At 42.8% G+C, this 21,550-nt stretch overlaps 1 protein-coding gene across 1 annotated transcript in view; it reads right to left on the bottom strand.

Moving 5' to 3' along the window:
• Ppat (phosphoribosyl pyrophosphate amidotransferase) overlaps positions 1–21,524 on the bottom strand; it is a 29,825-nt gene extending 8,301 nt beyond the window's left edge. Inside the window, exons 1-3 of the mRNA XM_028780767.1 lie at positions 21,204–21,524; positions 4,036–4,102; positions 3,133–3,339 (exon numbers count right to left, since the gene is read on the bottom strand). Coding sequence (XP_028636600.1) covers positions 3,133–3,339; positions 4,036–4,102; positions 21,204–21,331 — 402 coding nt within the window. The 5' untranslated portion in view covers positions 21,332–21,524. The remainder of the gene's footprint in view (positions 1–3,132; positions 3,340–4,035; positions 4,103–21,203) is intronic.
• Positions 21,525–21,550: the final 26 nt, after the last annotated feature.

Genomic DNA, 21,550 nt, shown 5'->3' with positions numbered 1-21,550 from the left:
CTCACTGAGGCTGCTTAGTGCTTAACACTAAGAACACTAACCTCACGGACAGATCTTCATTGTAGTTACTTCTGATTATCTATTCCTTTAGATTAAAGGAAAGTGTCAGGAACTGGACATCAGCCACGTGATGGGCAGCTGTCAGAGCCTGCCTGAGACTTGCCATTGCAGCAGTTATCCAAGAGCTGGCCTGTATTTGCCTGAGGATAGCAGGGACAGAAGCCAGAGACTGGCTACAGAGCTGCTACTGGTATCTCGGTGGCACCCAGATATGGCTGAGTTGTGAGGAACACTGCTGTGTCATTTGTGATGCAGTGTCTGGTGTTTCCTGGGGAAGGTGACTGCCCCAACTGCAGCTTTCATCATTTTCAGGGAAATCCTGATAGCTGCCAAATTAATGGGCCAGGACAACCGCAGGGGAGACTCAGAGGGTGTATGCACTCCAATTCCCATAGTAAACCTCAAAGGTTACTATGCCATGACAGTTTCAGGTAACAATCCAGCCTGCAGCCCGAAGCCATCCAGATAACCCCTGGACCTCATCACTGTTGTCTTCAGCACCTTGGGGACAGTTCTTCTCTGAACCACATCAACCCAAATATATAAGCAAGGCTCCTCTCACCCTGTGGACATGTGTCTGGGAGACTTCCTTCCCGTACACTGTCCCTGTGCTGCAGCATAGCCACCAATGTGATTAGCTGGCTCATTTGATTAGCCTTCTTGCCTGCTTAGAATCTTTCATTATAGATCCAGCAGGCTTCGATAACTGAATGAAGAACAGATAATCCCTTGGGGCTCCTCATCCCAGGGGCACCCAGAAACATCTAGAAGAAGGCTAAAGAGTTCTAAGGGGGTCGTCAGGACTATAGAGAATTATAAAGAACTGTGGGAAAGGGCAGAAAAGACTACAGCTATAAGCAACAGCTGATCGTTGGTTCAATTCTCAACACCAACATGGCAGCTCAAAACCACCTGCAACTCCAGCAGCTAGAGATCTAATGCATTCTTCTTGAATCCAGAGGCAACATCATGCATGTGGTACAAAACACACACACACACACACACACACACACACACACACACACACACGCAGAAAGAACTGTGGAAAGTACTGAGAAGGAGAGAGACAGCAGAGAACTGTGGACAGCAAACGCTGTGGAGAAGCTGCAAGACCTTAGCTGGAATGGTTCCAAAACGCTGCCGAAACTCCCTGGCTCTGGCTACTAAACACCCCAAGCTCAGGGATGTAACACGAGACGCTGGGTCACTGGTGCGGAAAGCCCAGATCGGTAATATTAGCAGCAGAGGGCCTTGACACTGTAGGCTCAAAACTTGTGACAGCAAGGGAGCTGTACTTTGTGTCTTTGCAATTTCACCAGTTTTTATAAGGGGCATAAACATGGAGCAGAGAATTCCCCAGCTTAAAAAAAAAATTGTACAAAATCCCCTTTATTTAGCCAATGTGTTTAATTTGTACCATGAAATATAATCTTCATGTTGACTTGGCATTTCACAATGGGCACAAAATACTTCAAAATCTGAAAGGCCTCTCACCTAAGCATTTCAGACAAGGAATACTGAGTGAGTCTATGCTTCACTTTCTTCTTACATTTTCATGGTATTGTTCAGATAAGGAAATGCCTACAATCCCAGCACTTAGGAGATGAAGGCAGGAGTACTGCCAGGAGTTTGACATTAGCTAGAAAGATAGCTCTGATGATCTGGGCTACAGTAAGACTTGGTCACAAAAAAAAAAAGATAAAAGAAACACATCATTGCCCTTGATACCTATGGGGGATATTTCCAGACTGTTGCAAAACCAACCTATGCAGATGTTTACGCCCCTTATAAGAACTGGTAAGGAACTAAGGACAGGGCTCACTGGCACACTGTTTACCTAGCACACATAAGAGAAAAACAAAAAGACACTTAAATCCCTTTTATATTATTTTTCCTCCAAGACAAGGTTTCTTTTTCTGTGTAGCCCTGGCTCTCCTCAAACTCAGACGGCCTCTGCTTCCCGAGTGTTGGAATTAAATAAAGGAAAGCACCACCACCACCCAGCCTCTTTGTTTCATTTAGTAACTAACACAATGTAAGCCACGGAGAGGTTATTTAGGACTTAAAAAAGGAAGGAGGCTATGCATGTTCAAAATACTTTTTATCTACACTTGAGAGATCTGAAGAGCCAAGTGTAGGATGATTTCAGCCTAATCTTTCCTACACACAACCCTAAAACTGTCTGAGCCACTGAAGTGAGTACAACAATATAATAAGGATAGGACTGGCTAGATACTTCTTGACACTTCAGGATAGGGGGGAGCTACCACAGAAACCAATCATGTGACCAGAGGGCCACATTCAGCTTTAGACCAAACCTCCAAAGAAGGAACAGATGTCAAGGGTCAAGCTAAAGGGGCTGGCTCCATGGATGCTGTGCACAGTGGAGAGTGGTGTCCAGAAGACAGCAACGCTCCACGCGTCCCCCCACAAGCCCATCCCCCATCCCATCACCTGTTCCGTAGCCTTTATGTCTCTTAAAATACATCAACAGGCACAAATTAAAACATTTTCCTGAGTTTCATGAACCACTGCGCTACCAAAATCAAGGAAGGATGTAGGAAATCAATTTACAGCTTGTGGGCCCTTAAGTGCTCAAGACCTAGACATGGGCATCTGACCTGAGAGACAGTCTTATGGAGTGAGCTCTTAACATAGGGGACCCGAGGAGATAGGTACCCGAGATAGGAGACCCGAGGGAGAATGAAGTACAGGTCACAGCAGTATGGTTGTGCCGAGTCTGGACATAGGGAACAATGCTTGACTTTATCCCTCTCACAAACTGAGCATGAACATAGGAACAGAGTTATAAGGAGATGTTTATAGCAGCCTTCTGTGCTGCTGACAATAACAATAAAACAACATTCCAAGTCACAGCACTGAAGTGGCACCGCTTCAGATCTCTTGGGGAGTATAAGACTATGGATTTAAAGCAAGCATGTCAGGCAATTCTGATGCAATGGTTTTGTGCACCGAGGAAACAAGAGGCAATAACTAGAAGATGTCCTTTGTTGAGATCTTCAACTTCCTTTCATTAACTATCAAAAAGGAGCTGTTAAAAAAGCAACTTACCTTCTTCCTCAACCGAGCTGCGTTTACCAGCTCACCATTATGGGCCACAGCTATTTTCCCACGAAGAGTCTCGACAACGAATGGCTGGCAATTTTCCAGCTCACACTTCCCTGTGGTGGCATACCTCGTATGTCCAATTCCAAGATTTGAGACATACAATTTCTTCAAATTGTCTTCGGTGAAAACATGATTTACAAGTCCCATTCCCTTGAGAAGTCAAAGTAAAAGTATATCTTAGGAAAAAACAGAAACTAGCTTTGCAAAGTAACAAGACTCTGCTTGGGCAACCCAAATCAGACACGTACTGTCTCTGTACTCAGGGTCTCTCCATGTAGCCTTGGCTGACCTCGAACTCAGAGATTAGCCTGCCTCTGCCTCCTCTTCTGAGTACTGGGGGGGAAAGGCATACACCACCACTGCCCAGGTGAACTCACTTTTTATAATGGACTGGGGATACTCACATTATTAGTTTAGGATTGCCACAATACCGAAACACTTCTATCTTATGACAGATAGTTAGCAATAAGACTTTATTACTAGGCAATGAAAATCAAAGCATCTTAAAATATTTAAACAGATGACCTCCCGGCTTGAATGAGCCAGCCTAGCAAAAGATCGCTGGGAAAGAAGTGCATCCTAACTTGACAAATGTGAGGACACACAGTGGGAAGCAGACCTATCTAAGAGTACAGCTTCTCACTGCAAATTTATTTACACGCCCACGCATACTTATTTACTTACTTGATGACTTAGAAACAGGGTCTTACTATACAGACCAAACTAGCCTCAAACTCAGATCCCCCCCTTCTGCATCTAAAATCCTGACCACGCCTAGCCTCCACTCCAGACATTAATGACCAGCTGCCAACCATTATCTCCAGCATCCTGTCTTCAATGACTTACCTTGTGCACCCTGAATTTAGGCACGGCACCCCCATCACTGGTCACAATACCGGCACTCTCCTGACCACTGTGAACAAAATAAATGTATCATCTGTTAAATGAGGCCAGCTGATAAGCTTCCTGCAGAGCTTTATTTATCAAGCATACCTTTCCCGGAAAGAGCCCACAAGCTGAGGCTCACAACACGTTAAGGCTACCACAGGCCTCCTATCTCTGGACTGTAACAATGGGATAGTGTCACCGAATTCTGATATGCCAGGTCCTTCAGTAATCAGAATTTATGTGAATCATCTGATTTGGCTTTCCCATCAATCCCGTGAAATGCAAAGAAACTGAAGTAACATGCTAAATGTGCAGCTGATAGGTTGTACTGTGAGTTCAGAACAAATAACCCAACTCCAGAATTTGGACATCTAATGCCTATAATCTGCTTCTGAATAAAGTCTCAACCGCTGAAGTATGTAGATATCAATATAATAGAAGGCAAGAATACTTAGTTTCATACACCAAAACTGTACATAACATCAAGTAAGATTTCCTGAGGCAAGGTCTCAGTATACCACAGGCTAGCTTCATGGCCACCTCTTGCTCTGATCTCAAGTGTGCTGAGCTAACAGGGACTCATCACCACACCTGGTTAAAGTTTTTGTCTTTTACTTTTTATAATTTCCAAACTTTCTCCAACAAATCAATCCCCACCCTCCTTGTTTGGTCACAGGTTTCTCTATGTAGCCTGGCTGCCCTGGAGCTTGCTATGTAAACCAGGATGGCCTCTGTTAGTAATCTGTTAAACTCCACCTCCACAGTTACGTGGCAACAGGCAGGTAGCCCTGCCCACTATAAAAGGGTCTGCTTGGCCCCTCCTCTCTCTCTCTTGGCCCCTCGACCCGCACCTGCAGGTTGCCGTCTCCCCTCCCCCCTTTCTCCAAGTGGTCATGGCTGGCCTCTACCCTCTCTACTCTTCTCTCTCTCTCTCCTCCCACTCTCCCTTTCTCTTAATAAACTCCCCCTCATGGAACCGTCTGGTCTGCTGTGATCTGTCCAAGCTTCGTGCTGTGAAATCCTTTCAGCCTCAAACTCAGATCTGCCTGCCTCTGCCTCCTTAATGCTGGGATCAGAGGGGAACGCCATCCCCATCACCCTCAGTATGAGACAAGTCTTCAGGTTATTATTAGCTATAAACCTCAGTCAAACTGTAATGCTTTTGCAAATGTTTTTCCTTTTTCTTTTCTGTGTTTGGGTGTTTTTCTTACATGTATGTATATGCACCATGTGGGTGTCTGATCCCCTAGGGCTAGAGTTAAAGACATTTGTTAACTGCTACACGGGTGCTGGGAACAGAACCTGGGTCCCCTCCCTTGCAAGAACAAGTGCTCTTAACCACTGAGCTATCAAGTCAGCCGAAATGCAATGCTTTTTAAATACATAGCTATTCATATTAGATATAAACCCTTAAAAAAAAATCCCCACAGCTACTGCCAACCATTTCCAAGTAATTTTTAAAAACCAACACTTTCAATGAATCCAAAAATTATATAAGAAAAGAAATAGACTCCTTGCCCCCTCAAAGTACTTTTCGTTCCCTTTGTCCCAAGGTTAATTTTTCCCTAAAGCCCAAATAAGTAAGATTAGCAGCCCCAGGCTTCCTCAGCCACCAAGCCTGCTTCTTTGGCAGATGCTCAAGTTACTCCCTCAGGCAGCTTGAACCAGTTAAACTACACCCTCCCTCTCAAGCTCTTAGCTTATTGACAACCAGTCCTCTGGTTTCTTAGGAAACAAAAACATGAGCTAGGAATAGCAAATCACTTCCAGGTCACTTTCAACATGGAGAGTGGCCCTGGAAAACACTGGACCGAGGAGGAGGTTAAAGCTTTACTAAGTGTCTGGGCAGAAAGAAATGTACGAAACCAGCTTTCTGGAACGCTGAGAAATAAAGAAGTCTTTATTTACGTTGCTAAAAGGCTACGATCACTAGGAGTATACAGAGATTGGAAACAGTGCCGGGCAAAGTATAAAAACCTCAAGTATGAATACAGGACAGTTAAGCATGCCCACAGGTCAGGAGACAGCTCTAGAACTATGAAGTTCTTCCGTGATCTGGACACAATCCTGCAGTCTGAACCAACCACACAGTTGACAGAGGAGAAGGATGGTAACAGTGAGTACCTGGCAACCCTGAGCTCAAGTACCGCCCCAGAGATCACAGAAGGTAAAAAGAAAAACGCAATTCTTTTGTCTGTCACTGTGCTTACAATTTCTGAATACATGTGATAAATGTAGCCTGAAATATCAAGATAAAAAAAAAAAAACCACCAACATACTAGTTGGCACAAGGTATGAATTTCCAAACCATCCCAACACAGCTAAGACACATTAAAACAGCTCTAAAATTGCTCTACCAACTATGGCTGGGTGGATGTGCCTCTGAAACACAGACAGGTCTAAATACTTTAGGATTTATTTTTATACCCTTAGCACAAGGGAAAATATGAAATAATGCTGCCCGGCTGCTGTTAGTCACATAGCTCCAAACAAGACCAAAATTTCTCATCTAATATTCCCACCTCTTAAATGGATAAATAAAAAGACAAAGAAAAAAATCTGTAATGGAGGCCCCAGAACTAAGGGGCTCCTCCAAGGGATTGAATGCTAGGAATGAAAACAGGCTGCCTGAGGACCTGGTGGGACAAAGACCTTCCCCTTCTCCACCAGTGTGTCACTGCCACAGGCAAGGTCAACAGATGAGATTTCTCTACAGCTTCAGTGAAGACTAAATAAGCCATTTCCCATTTCTCCCTGTACTATGTTATTGTCTCAGTGCAGACAACCATCTGCACACACAGCCAGACTGGGATCCAATAAGAGAACTTGGTGAAGCAGACAGGGACAGTAGCTGGCGCCATCTTTAATAATGATGCTTCTTTCTGGAGGGCTGCTCTGACAAGTTCTCCCTTCTCTTTAGCTCATGCCGGAAGCCCTTTGCCACCTGTTTGTTTCTATTTTGTTTTTTATGGACCCTACTACCCCACCCCCACCTTCTGCAGTTCTGGGAATGAGCAGCCTCAGGCTTGCTGGAGCAAGTGCTACCATACACCTCCAGTCCTTCCTCTGTTAGCTCGTGCTGGCTGGATGTCCTTGTTTATAACAGCGTAGATGATTCCTCCCTTTTCTCCCTTCTTCCCCCTCTCCGTTTTTCTTTTGCAGTGCTAGAGATTAACCTCTTCACTCCTGACCCCACCACTGACACTTTTCCACCCAATGACTAGCTGTGCACAACACTTAAAGACTGATCCACGTCTATAACCGACTTCTCGCGGCAATGGCATCTCACGTAAGACTCACGTTCTTCTCGTGAGAGCGATCCTGACCACATTCCCACAGTGGCTAAGAGTCCACTCGCACCATGAACCGTTACGTGTTCCAGCTTAACATCTCTAGGACCAGGGCCTCTGTACAACTTTTATAATTCACACCACAAATGACCAACTTGAGGGGGAAAAAACCCTCCAAAGAGGTAGGTGTAAGAGCTTTCCCTCATTCCACTGACCATCTGAGGCAGCCCTTTTCTGTGACCATAAAACCAGGTAATAAAATCGACATTTCTCTCCTTCTTTATTGTCCCTAGCCAGGCTCTGACGGTAAATGACATGGGGCATCCACGCTCCCCTTGCTTGTCTTCATGTAGTTTTAAATCCAAATTTTATATTTTAGAATTTCAAACCTAAATCTGGACCATTCCTTACCTGCAATTTAGCCCCAATTAATTGTGAAACTTGATTTTAAACAGACAGTTTAAAGTTTAAGTGTGGCCACGTACGTTCTCTCCTTCTACCTTGTGGGTCTGGAGGATCGGCCAGGTCATCAGATCATCAGGCTTGGCAGAAGTGTCTCTACCCACTGTGCCACCCTGCCAGCTCTTATGCACATGAGTAAGCTATATCATACCACTGTTATAAAATGTATCCATCTCCACAGGAGCTATCAGTTGGCTCAGTCTTGTTGACGAAATAAAAAAGGGGGAGGAGAGGCAAAGAGCTTTGGGGGCTGTTTGGCAGCAACATGACATTGGATACAGACAAGGAAGTGGGCTTCAGGCAGGAATCTAAATATTAGGCTAGAACAAGGAAGTAGGCATCAGACATGAAAATGACTTTGGGCTAGGGCAGGGAAGTTGGCTCAGATACTTTGGTCATTCTGATAAGAAACAGTAATCACTGGAGTATTGACAGAATTTTGTTTGTTGCCTTGCTTGTTCTTTGCTATTTGTACTTATTGTCTTGCTTGTTCCTTAACTATTTGCATCTATTCTACTGCTAGTTCCTCAACCTAGAACTGACCTTAATACTTGCATGTAATCAAAATGGTATAAAATCAAAACGGAGGGGGGGATGGGATGGAGGTTCTAGGGAGGGGAAATGGGGAAAGGGGATGACATCTGAAATGTAAATAAATAAAGCATCCTACAAAAAAGGAAGAAAAAAAGAAATAAAGTAGGCTTTTTGGAACAAATCTTAAAACAGATGAAGTTTTAAAAAGCCCAATATGCAATCTCAGATCACAGAAGGTAAGTTTTCACAGCAACTGCATAAAATAGTAAATCTATAAACGGTAGAGGTGGGTGAGGTCTTCTGTGAAATATCATGGAGACCTTTAAAAATAAATGTAGTTCAAAGGACAGAGATACAGTGCACACAAACATGAAAGGAACAACCCATTCCAGACCAGGAGCCAGGAATCTAAGTCGGCCTCTGTGGAACCCTGCAGCAGCCAAGGACATACACTTCTGCCTAAAATGGGAGGATCAAGCAAGGTGGCCCTGAAGACGTCTAAAGTACTTTCCTAAAGATTTTATTTGTGGCTTAAAGATGCAACCCTACTATGTGCACATAAGAAGCCAGGAAGGAATAGCAGTTAAGACTGAATCTTTCATGGAAGTAGAAGAAAAAAAAGTATGTCAGGCATTTCTGCAGCTATTTCCATGAAAGGAAAATGTAAGCTATCTACTGAGAAAGCTGCCCACAGGTGGAGTGATCTGTCACTGCCAGAGGAACCTGGGTCAGAAGACTTAGAAATTTACACATGACCAATACCTACCAGTGACCCAAGGCAAAAGGTGCCCAAGGTCAAGGAATCTAAAGCAAAGGACCACGGAGTATTAGTGACTTTAAAGTGAAATTCTGAAAGGGAATAAAATAAAAACTACATATCTCCTAATGTTCCTACAGTCACTGGTGGAGACATCACTAGAGATGATTTAGTCAGCAATATATCAGAAGACAGCCTTTCAGCTGTAAAACAAAAATAAGATATTATAGGGTACTGCTATAAATAAATCTAATTATTCCATCCCAGAAAATTCTTATATTGGAGCTGTAACTCCCATGGTATTTGTGGTACTAGCTCTGGAGAACAAGTGTGTTTAGATGAGGCCATGAGAGAGGAGGGACCTTCATGATGTTTTACAAGAACATAAGATGCTACTTAAGACATAACATGTGAAATGTTGAGTCACTCATGTTTATGAAATATATGAGTGGAAGGGGAAATTAACAGGAATTAACTTTCCGGTGGTTGCTGTTCTTAAAGTGTAGAGGGAGCAGGTGTCATCACAGACCTGATGATTTAAAATTTAAATCATTGGACCACAGCAAATCCTCCAGGTGAGGCGTGTTACGCGTGGGATAGGAAGGTGGCGAGTGCCAGCTGGCTATCCAATGGCTCACCCCTTCCACTCAAACCACAGGGCTGCAGGAGAAAGCCTCGGACAGCCTTGGAAAGGAGAAAGGCCTGTGATGACTTACAGTCAAAGCCATAAAATCTAGAAGTCTTTTCTCAGATTTACTAGAAGAGACGTTCTGTGCTTCATAGGTTTGGGGGAGGGGGAATGTCATTAGTTAACAATCAGATTACACTTTTGAACAAGAAAAGTCCCATGGGGGGAAAAACTAGGTGTTGTTCAAGCTGGAGAAGTGTTCACTGTTAGAATGCCTGGTGATTCATATTAACTGATACACAGATTGTGTCACAGATATAAAAGTACATCCTTACCCTTCTGCTGGGTTAATGCTCTCCCCACTTACTTTCTTTAAATGTAAATTATAAAGCTCTCTTCATTATAGAGCCAGGGCTGCAGTTCCTCCTGGACTGTCAATAACTAATTCCTAAGCTCAAGGTCCTGGAGATTTGTCTAGCACAGCGGTTCTCAACCTGTGTGTGTAACGATCTCCAAACATACTTGTGATTCATAACAGTAACAAAATTACAGTTATGGAGTAGCCACAAAAATATTTACACGGGTGGGGGGGGGGCTGGGTGACCACAACATGAAAAACTGCATCAAAGGGTCACAGAGTTAGGAAGATTGAAAATTCCAGAGCTAACCTAGAATTCAGTTCAGCACCTACAGTCTCAATTGTCCTCAAGCACAGCTGTTGCTGGGAAGCCCAGTGAGGTCGCCATGCTCAGACAAAATGACCAGCCCACAATATGACGGATCACAGAGCACAACACACAAGCACCAGTTTGATTCCACTCAGGAGAAAGATGAGCCAATTCTAGCAAGCTACCACATGAAAACACATGAGAATGCAGCGAGAGAAAGCAGCCACTAACAAGTGTCATGAAAACTCAGACTACTCCTGTTAGAGAAGAAACCAGGACAGAACTGTTTTGTTGTCTCAAACGGAAATATACACATCCTTTAGGGAGGAACTCCAAATTCTCCTTACTGTATGATAACCACTGTTCTGTTTCTGCTCTCAATGTGATCACTCATGTATGCAGTATTACACCAGGACTTACCGTGTACTTCATTAAGCATGATGTCTTCAGGTTCATGTGTGTTATAGGACAAATCTGTGCTATAATCTGCAGTTATTTACCTGTCAAAGGTCATCTGGGTTCTTTCTGCCTTTTGGCTATTTTGAACAATGCTGCTATGAAGAACAAGAGCACACAAAAGCCTTGGTTTCGGCTTCAATTCTTATGGGGGTGGAGGGACACAGAGAGTGAAACTCCTAGGTCTTGGTAATGTGTTTAATGTTTATAAAAGAACTTGCACATACTGTCTCTACAGAGCAAGTTCCTGTCTTTACGTTGAGCCTGTTTTCAACTCTGGGGTGTGAAAGTGTTGCAGTTACTGCCCCATCTTATCTTCCCACTACAATCTTAAGAGTCCACTGAGTTAGAGGGATTGAAACAGATGTCCAGACTTGCGTGAGGCCTGGGATTCGCTTGGCACTAAAACCTAGCCAATTCTGAGATGAGGACCCATTACTAAAACTGCTGAGTAGTCTCTCTCCTCCCTCCCTTTGGCTGGTCTACACCAGTGATTTGTTAAGGCCACTTACTAGTTCTAGTTCATCAAGATAACCTCCCCAGCAATTGCTTTCATTAAAGTACCTGAGAATAATCATAGTCTCTTTCTTGTCTGAGCTTTTACATGTAAGAAAATTTTAAAGTTTTTCATGGTTGGAAAAAGATATTTACTTCTCTCCAAAAGTCTGTGCCAACAACCTACTATCCTAGTACATGCGGCTCTGGTACAGAGTAACCAGCTACATTACTTACTCTGCTTTGCAATAAGAAAATCAGTCCTTGAGGTGTTTTCCAGGGACATTTGCTATGGAAAGGGCAGCCTGAAAATCTGTAGTACCCTGACAAAGGCATGCTCAGGTTTGCCCAGTTCAACATACGAAACACCTTGCCTTTATTTTAGCTATCATAATATAAACAAGATTTTTTTTTTTCATTTCAAGCTTTGATGATTTTCTTCTCACACTGGAAAACGAACATCCACATACATATGCACCGGAGAAATCCTCAAATATTTGCCTTCCCAAGAGTATTAAGAATGCCATGTACCTAAGCTGGAAAAAACATTAATAAGAAACAGATGAATATACTTGAGAAATCAACGTAGTTTATAAGCTATGCTCTTGTGGTAAGGTTACTTTATTAACAGTAGAAGGACAAGTACATTTTCCAGTGTACAGGCTCTAGTTAATTAATAGAGGGTCTAATTAAATGTTTATAGAGGTCTCGTGTACCTCAGCTGGGCCTCTAACCCCCTATGTAGCTGACGATGACTTTGGACTTCTGATCCACCTCGTTATCCATAGGGTATGCGCAATGATGTGTTCCCACATTTTTGTACAACTGGAGGTGACTTTTATTTGAATAACACGGGCGTGTTACCATGCTATCTAGAGCTTCTAAGGTTAGGTACTTTGTTGATAAAAGACATCAGATAACCTTCATTCAGGTATGACTTACAGAAGCTGTTGGCAGTGAAGTCAGTGTTGATGAATCTACATTAAGCAGAAATACACCAGAGTTATAGGTTGATCTATGGCGAAAAGTATCCTAAACCAGATCCTTCCAGGAGCCTAGCTTTATATTCCCTGGGGGAAATGGTCCAGTACTCATGTCAGTTTTACACAGTGTAATTACTAAGAAGGAGAATTGCAGGGTGTGAGTGGCACATGCTTTTAGTTCCAGCACTCAGGAGGCAGAAGTAAGTCTTGAGTTCGAGGCCAGCCTGGTCAACAAAGCCAGCCAAGGCTACATATGAAGACACTGTCTCGAAGAGAGGAGAGAGGGACTAAACTATGTCTGCTTGAGTGGCTCTACATGACTCCAGAATACAGCCTATCATTTGAGGTCTGGTGTTGCTACAATTCTATACTTCATCTTGGTCTTACTGTGCAAATATGTTCTTAACAAGCTTTGGGCCCTGGCCTGAGGAAGCCCTCCTCATACCCGTTATTACACATACTTATGGGTCTCCTAACTATTATTTTGCCTCACTGGCTTATTAATACGAATTATTCTCTAGTTTAAAAAGAATTGATTACTGGTGTGGTTATGCCTTTAGTTCCAGCTCTCCAGACGCAGAAGCAGGTGACTCTTTAGGAGGTTGAGTTTAGCCTAGACTAACAGCGGACACCCAGGGCTATAGAGAGACCTCACTTAAAAAAAAAAAAAAATTCACTGAATCAGTTTTGTAAACATCTGTACTAGTCAACATATTTAGTTACACGGTGTACTATTTTTAAAATACTGTCCCGAGTATAGCAAGTACTATCAGAGACTGCTACATTCAGAGTGCCAACACAGGAGTAGTGGGGCCTTACCCAGCGTGTGAACAACTGATCTGCACGGCACACCAGACAACCCCATGACATTTACTAGGCTTAAGACTAGCAGTTCCTGAAAATATTTATAATTGAGAAATATGCATGGTCAAACTCTTCTGGGAAATACAGACTGTTTCAACATGAAGACTGATAGCGATGCTAAAGTGATCTCCTATCTTCGTAAAAACCACACTAAGTAAGGAGCATCCTTCTTCACGATGAAGATCAAATGAGAATGTTCTTAGGTGCTACAAAGATGGACTTGGTCTGAAAATACTATCCCAGGCCCAAGTTCAGCACACTGCAGAAGGCAATTCCAACATGACCATCTTAAAATGTGGTTGACAATGGCACATGTTTTCAGTCTCAAGGCTATGTTATGGAGGAGAGAATTTTGCCCTGATAGTGGGGCTCAGCACAACCTTCAACTGAAAGAACAGATTAAATTTAAACTGCTACTCTGTTTTCTAACTACTACCCCATCACAGGATCCAGATTTTAAGTGTTCATTTGACATTTTCAGTCTATTGCATGCCTCCTTAATTAGTTGAAAGCTAGACCTCTATTGTATATTAGCTCAGAGCTTTGACTATGATAGAAAGAAAAATGTCTATTCCTATTTCTTACCAAGAGAAATTACTAAATATACCTTTCTATATTTGTAAATATCCAATGAAAACCTATTGATTGAAAAGAGCTATAAGGTGGCAATCTGACTTATTTTCAGATTGAATAGTTATTATTGAAAAAAGTGTGATCCCTCCCTGCTAAAATTATTCTCTCAGTGATTTATGACAATCCTGGTGTGTTAAGTGAATGATACCCAAAACACAAGAATTGCTAACGTGTTTGAATAACCCAAAGGGTCCTGTTAATTTGTACGTAATCCCTTAGAAGATGCTGAAAGTCACACACATACACCCTAACGACGAATGATCCAGGAGCTGGAACGCACTGGTCTGAAAACAAGGTCAGAGCACCTATAAAAATATGGCCTGACGAAAAAATCAGGCAAATACTTGAAGAGACCAGAAACAGAGAAATACTGGAGGAAACTGCCCAGAGACCTATCCAGCTTGGGATGGACAGAGACTGGAAACAATGTCATGGCACCACATGTAAAAATCCAAAACATGAATACAGAGTTTTACAAAACACAAATGATAGCCCTCAGAGAAAACTGAGATTTCATGATGAAACTGACTGCATCCTAAAAAGCAGGGCTCCTGAAATTACCAAATGGAAACATGGTAAGCCCGGCAATGACTTTAACATAACTTTCCTCTTTGTATTTAAGTTATAAAGAAAACAAAAGGCTTGTAAAAATGAAGTCCATACACCACCATTATTTACTCAACTGACTATAATTATTAGAAAAATATATTTCTAACTTCAATTTCTTTCTAACCCTGACCAAAATATTCCTAATTCTTCAGCTCATATAATTTTTCTTATCACTTCAGTATTCCTAGTTTAATTTACTTGAAAACTAACACAGACCACAAGGTGTCACACACTGACTTTCTGATATTTGTTTAAGGATTCCCTGAAGGTCATTTTGGAAGCCCTGGAAGCATGAAGAGAAAAGCACAATTAGACGGTAAGAGCCTGGGAAAGGCCAGGGCTTTTTTCCCTGTTAAAAATTTTGTTGCATTTTCCTGATAACACAGATATTTAGCCCTGTCCCTGACAAACTAGACTAAATACACTGTTTGTGTGTGAACTATCTGAGAGTAGAGAATGCTGGGAAATTAGTTCACAGCTCATTAAAAGTAAGAGGAACTCAAAAAGTCACTGGATGCGTTCCCAGTCAGGTAACTGTGCAATAACCACGCCCCTTCAAATTGCACTTAGTTACACAAAAGAACAGGGCCTACAAATTAAAAAGCTATAAAATTTGGTTTTCTCATAGGGTAGGTAATAATGGGTATACTGTTTTAATAATTATGAAGATAAGCCAAACTCTGAAGCCTTTTTAGGAGTATACAAATTAAAACCCTAAAAAACGAACCAGCAACCCCGATGTTACAACTCATTTGCTTGTAAACTCAGTACTCGGGAGGCTGAGGGGAGACCACAGTGAGGCAAAGGTCATCGTGCGATACATAATAGAGCTCCAGGCCAGCCTGGGATAGTATAAGACCTGTCTCAAAATGTAAAACCATGAGCCAACCAGATACTAGAAGAGGAAGTTCAATGCAATATATAGAAAAGAAACCCAAAAATGCAGATATTCAAGTTCCTTATATAAAAGGGCATGGTATTTGTATAAGCTATCCATAGCCTCCTGTAATTTTAAACCATCTCATTGCTGTTCATACCTGATACAATGTAACTGTATATTTTAGAGAGCATAGCCAAGAAAGTCTTTTCATCATTCAGTACAGCTAGTTAAAAAAATACTTTCAGTATTTATGGACTGAAACCATGGATACAGAATGCATGTAGACAGATGGCTGACTGGATACAGGAATGTGCACAAGACTGAAGAAAAGATAGAGTTCTCGTCTCTCTCTGCTCCTAATTAAACAGCATGCTCATGTGACTATCACCCAAATCAATACTCTAAGGCTAAGAAGGATCAAAAGTTCAAAGCCAGCCTGGGCTACAGAGCAAAAGTATGTACAGCAAAAAGTTAATCGAGACCAACAAAATTATAATTCTAGATCCCATAAAGACCATCACTAGTCAATCCACCATCACAGATTAACCTAAGATTTGTGCTTTTTTTCTCCTTAGTGTGAGCTTTAAATGTCAAGTTCTTCTCATGCAGCAGTGCTTATGAGATCCATCCCTAACTGTGCCTGTGTTAGGAATTTTGAGCATCACTCCGGAATGGTCTATTGTAGGACTATGCATTTCATCACCCCCCCTCCATTCTACTGTATATTATTCCAGCTTCTTTTCCAGATGAAGGGCATTATGAGTAACTGCATGTCTGTCATTGAACATCTGTGTGCGGCTCTACTAAATGCATACCATAGTGCGGGATAGAGCTGTAGGCCATACACATAGCCAGACACTATTCTAAACAGTTCATATAGAAGAATTTAGTCCACACAAGTTATGATGTAGCTATGATCATCACAGCCAATTTAAAATGCGGAAACTGGGTTCTAGAGAAGTCTATGCTTCTGAACTAGTAGTAAGTTACACACTTCTGTGAGGACAGAAGCCACACTTGCCCTGTGTCCCCTACTCATCAAGGTCCCCTGTATGCACCTAGGAGGAGCTCAATGAAATATAGCCCTGTGCTGCAGGGCAACATAGGAGGTAGATGGTCTATGCTAGAGGAATCCTGGAAGATTACAAAGGAGCTGAAAGCTATCACTTAGTGACGTTTACCATCAAGCACCACAAATCTTCCTCAAACTACAGCACCATCTTGGAACAGCACGTGGCACCTAATGGTAGTGGCCAACAACTGCTCGTGGATTCTGTATTCGCTAGACTGTACTTTTCATTATTATTTTAGTGCATGGTTATTTATAGAGGCTCCCAGGACCTAAAACAACTGTGCTGTGTTACCCAGGTGGCAGCCTCCCACAGCTAATGTTTACCAAGTCTCTGGATTGAACCAAGGTACCTTGTTGAGTGACTGACCTGCATAGCAGCCAAGTGGCCTAATGATGCACTTCCTGGAATACATATCCCTGTACTTAGGTGACGCACAACAGCACTGGGGAGTAGAGGAAACTCAACACACCCCCCCTCCAACTCTTGTAATTCAAGTGAGGTAAAAATCTTGTAGAACCATTTTTTAATGTATAAAATGCAGGTGAGATGAGTTGGCCTGCCTTTAACCTCTGGTGAACGCCATGTAAAGTGATGGCCACTGGCTTAATACACAAGAGCATCCTTCTGAACCAACTAAATCTCAACACTAGAACTTTAAAGTACTTACCTGTAGCCCAAAAGATAACAAAACAGATCCAGAAGTTTATGAGGACTGCCAAGACTAAGCTGGGGTTTTAGCTTCATTGTTAACACCAGCAGCCTTAATCTGGCACCCCAAAAAGGTATCTAAGAACTTCCTACTGCACTGTGTTCCTCAGTTCACTTCAGGAAGAGGCCTGAAAATACTTGGCTTGGAGGCTGAGTGTACCTCTCCCTACTAAGTGCTTTTCTGATGATATTACACATTCTCTACAGAAACAATGTCTACACCTCTCAAGAAGACACCTCCTGAGATCATTACAAACTGGCTTCCTCAAAGCTTAACAGAACTGGAAGGTTCTACAGGATGTTTCTTCCATCAGGACCCTCACCTTTATCAGGTAAATTTCACAAATGCTGAGAAGTATAAAAATATGTCACATTAGTCGTTGGTTTAAATTTCTGTTCTGGAACACAACCACTCATTGACAGAGGACATGCTAATTTACTAACTAACAAAAAAAAAATCAATCATCTATTTTCCATTACTATAACAAAATACAGAAGCTAGGTACTTTGTACTTTTCGATTTTGGTTGTCCTTTCAGTTTTTGAGACAGGGTTTCTCTGTGTAGCTCTGGCTGGCCTGGAACTCACTCTGCAGACCAACTGGACCTCGATTCAAGAGATCCACCTGCCTCTGCCTCCCAAGTGTTGGGATTACAGGTGTAATTACCATGCCCAATCTAGGGACACTTTTTCTTTTAAAGGGTTATTTTGGTCAGTTTGGGAGGCTGGAAGTTCATGTTTGGAAATTCCCATCAGTTCAACTTCCGGTGAGAACCTCAGTGTGTGGTGTGATCTCATGGTAGTCAAGTGTGTGACCTCATGGTGGTCAAGTGTGATGGTGAGGGGGGAAGAGAGGGGGAACATAGTTGGATAGAAGGCCAAAAGAATTACTCACCCGTTTCTAGCAGCTTGCTCTCAGAGAGCTAACTTACTCAGTTAGACCACTGTTAATCCACAATACTCAACCACTCACTTTCCTGTAAACTCCAGCTCACAGTACTGCCACAGAGTGCACCACTTCCCACACAAACCTCTGGAGAATAAACCACATCCACACTACAGGATGAACCTTTAAGCAGCTAATTCATGGGATGTGTCTAGTAACTCCTCTTTAAAGAGGAATTGTAAGTAAATAGGTCCAAACCGCTCTACTCTCCGTAAGACGTGATGGTGATTTTAAGAGTGAGTGAGCAGAGAAAGAATGCTGCAAATGACTAGACCTGACGTTTCCAAGCCCACACAGCATCTGGTCATCTTATGACTCTTATGTGAACACATCTTCATGGGAGAAGTAAAAAATGGAGGCTTCTACAATAAGCCATACCTCTCTTTGTATTCGTTTTTCCAGACAGGGTCTCTCTGCGTACTCCTGGCTGTCCTGGAGATCCTCCTGCCTCTGCCTCCTGAATATTAGGACTAAAGGAATGTGCTGCAGCCACTGCTGCCACTCCGCTCTATCCTACTTCTCTTTTGAAGAAACAGTGTCCATAATTCTATATATTCACCTGTGATCACCTTTCTACGTAGGTTTCAGGTTTTAATATTCGAATGCATACACTCATATCAGTCCTCGGGCTGGGTATGTAACTTAGTGGCACGGGGTATGCTTAGTCCATGTGAGGCCCCTCTGCCACCCCGAGCACATCAATTCTCAGAATGTGTTCTTAATCTTCTTTGGCCCTGACCTACTGTTTTAGGGTAACAGGCAATTATTAGATCTTCTAAACATAATGGCACGGAGTTCCACTGGTTTTCCAATTAAAAGTAATCCTACTAAATGATAAGAGATGTTTCTCTAACTTAAAGTGTTTCATTGCCTAGATTTGTACTAAGATCTAGGTAAACCTTAATGTCATTCTTATTCAAGGAAAATAGGCCATAAGTTGCTAGTTAGTATGCTTTTTCCCCAGAAACTAACTTATCACTGCTGTTTAAAAGAAAAAAAACAACAAAAAAAACCAAAATAAAACAAACAAACAAAAACCCCAGTCCTATTTTCAACACTAGTCTCCTAACAAAGGCTTGCTTAGTTTAGTTAAGTAATTATCCCAATAAAGTCATTCCTCCGTCTTTTGGTAGACAAGTCTTGCTATGTTTGTCAGTACTGAGATTATACAGTTATAAAATACAATCCATTGATGCCACTAACACATCTTTATTGTCCTCACATTATGTAACTGTATGGCTTTCTCATATAAAAGCAAGTATAGGAAGCATAACATAGGGAGATGTGACTAAGAGTAAGTTGTAGTTTATTTATTTGTTTCTTGATGATTGAGACAGGGCTTCACTGTAGCTCTGACTGGCCTGAGATTTGCTTTGTAGCCTACTCAAGAGATCAGTTTGCCTCTGCCTCTCCAGAGCTTTAGCTAGAGGCAAACGCCACCGCAGCTGACTAGTTGTACTTCATTTAGAAAGAAAAACACCACATATAGTCCCCTACACACATTCTCATATCCTCCCTCTCTCTCTCTCTCTCTCTCTCTCTCTCTCTCTCAAAGCAAGTCATGGGGGGGAACTTTCTAAGTAACTGACCAAAATGTAAACATTTAAGAAAAAGATGGAGTCCCTTTCATCTGCTCTCTAAAATTCTCTAGCTCCATTCCCACTGCTCCTAATGCGATTCAGAATAATGTCTAAAAGTATTATCTTCTACTGCTCCTCAGAATCATATAATCACATTTAAATACCACCCCCCCACACACCCCAATACTAAGGATTGAAACCTATAGCTTCTACTGATCTAGGCAAGTCTTCTACCATCGAGCTCATTCCCAGCTCTTTGTTTTTTGAGACAGAGTTTCTCTGCATAGCCCAGGCTGTCCTGGAACTCCTTATAGAGCAGGCTGGCCTTGACCCGCCCACCTCCGCCTCCCAAGTGCTGGGATTGAAGGTGTGGGCCACCAGTGCCCGGCTTTTATTTGTTTTCTTTTTTTTGTTTACATTCCCAACTCTTAACTCTTTAACTGTTGTCACAAGGGTGGACGTAATTTCAACCTGCTCAGTTTGTAAACTTTTTCTCAAGAAAGGCTGACTCAAATCGGTTTTGTGTGATTCATCCCAGATACTTTTTAATAAATAAGGAGTATACAGAATGTGACGTGCAAATTCAAAGACTTAGGACTCTGAAAAATGCAAAAAGACAACGTTAAGCTTGGTAAGCGAAAGGTAATCATTAGTGAGGCATCCCGTTTATAAGGGTGACTGCACGGCTCTGTTCTAGACATTGTCGCTGGGGTATTGTCTTATCAAATTCATGATATGATAGTTTCGGAAAACAGACAAAACCCTAGTTTGCATTATTTCCATAATCAGATTTATACTAACTGTCAGTTTAAGTCAACTGGTAAGAAACACATTATGGAAGCAAAGGTCTTTTTTGCTTTGTTTACCTCAAACGCATCACCCAATTTTCCCATAGCTACTTTCAAACTCACGATCCCCAAAACTGCTTTCAGCCTGACAATCTGCTCAATAGCTCTGCCCTTGCAAACAAAGCTCTTGCAAGCTGGAGGCCCCGTGCAAACAACAAAAAAACAAACAAAACAACAAAAAGAAAACCTCCAAGCGTGGCAGGACCCTCAGCACCACCACCCTACAGAAGCTTATCTCTAGAACAGTCCTAGTTTCAAGGAGATCTGAACCATGCTTCTCAACATGGCTAGTGTAAGCAAACTCCAGCGTAACAAACCCGCAGGGAGAGATGCACATTCTTGGAGTTAACCAGTAAAAAGCATTCGAGAGCAATGCCACAGGCTAGGTTAATGTCTATGCAGGAAAGGTGTACCCCACCTCCACTTGGTCAATATCCTGAGTAAGTCCTGATTCCCGAGATCCACCCTCCTAGCCTTGACCCACCTTCCTAGTCCTGATCTGCCCTCCAAGCCCTGATCCACCCTCCTAGCCTTGATCCATCTTTCTAGTCCTGATCCTAGTCCCGATCCTCAATGCTCCTAGACTCGATCCACCTTCCTAGTCCTCATCCACCCTCCTAGTCTTGCGGTCTCAGTAGCAGAGCTGGGGAAGCGGCTCGTGGAACTGTGCAAACACTTACCACTCCACCCCCACCCCTCATCCTGTTGCTCACCGGTGCTGTAGCCCCACGAGTCCCAGAGTGATTACATGCGGCACATCTAACTGCGTGGGCCAGTCTCCAGAAGCGATGCACCCGAACACACCACATTCCTCACGGATCCCCGACTCCTCCAGTTCCATGGCGCCGCCAAAAGCACGTGGAGGGACCTGCTGCCGCGGCGTGGTCCAAGCACCAACCAGCCGTCCGCTCCGCTATAGAGCGTCTCTGAGGCTCGCGCTACAGACTGCCTCCTCCTTCCCCGCGGGCTAGATTCTAGCTACTGCGGCGGCGCGCTCCGCAGAAGGGGGCGTAACCAGCTCGGCCTCCAGCTCCTCGCCAATCAGCTAGGGCGCGGCGCG

The sequence above is a fragment of the Grammomys surdaster genome, unplaced genomic scaffold (genome assembly GCF_004785775.1).
Source record: "Grammomys surdaster isolate TR1022 unplaced genomic scaffold, NIH_TR_1.0 372, whole genome shotgun sequence".
NCBI lineage: Eukaryota > Metazoa > Chordata > Mammalia > Rodentia > Muridae > Grammomys > Grammomys surdaster.
Note: the sequence above shows the minus strand (reverse complement) of the source record. Positions and strands in the feature narration are given on the sequence as shown.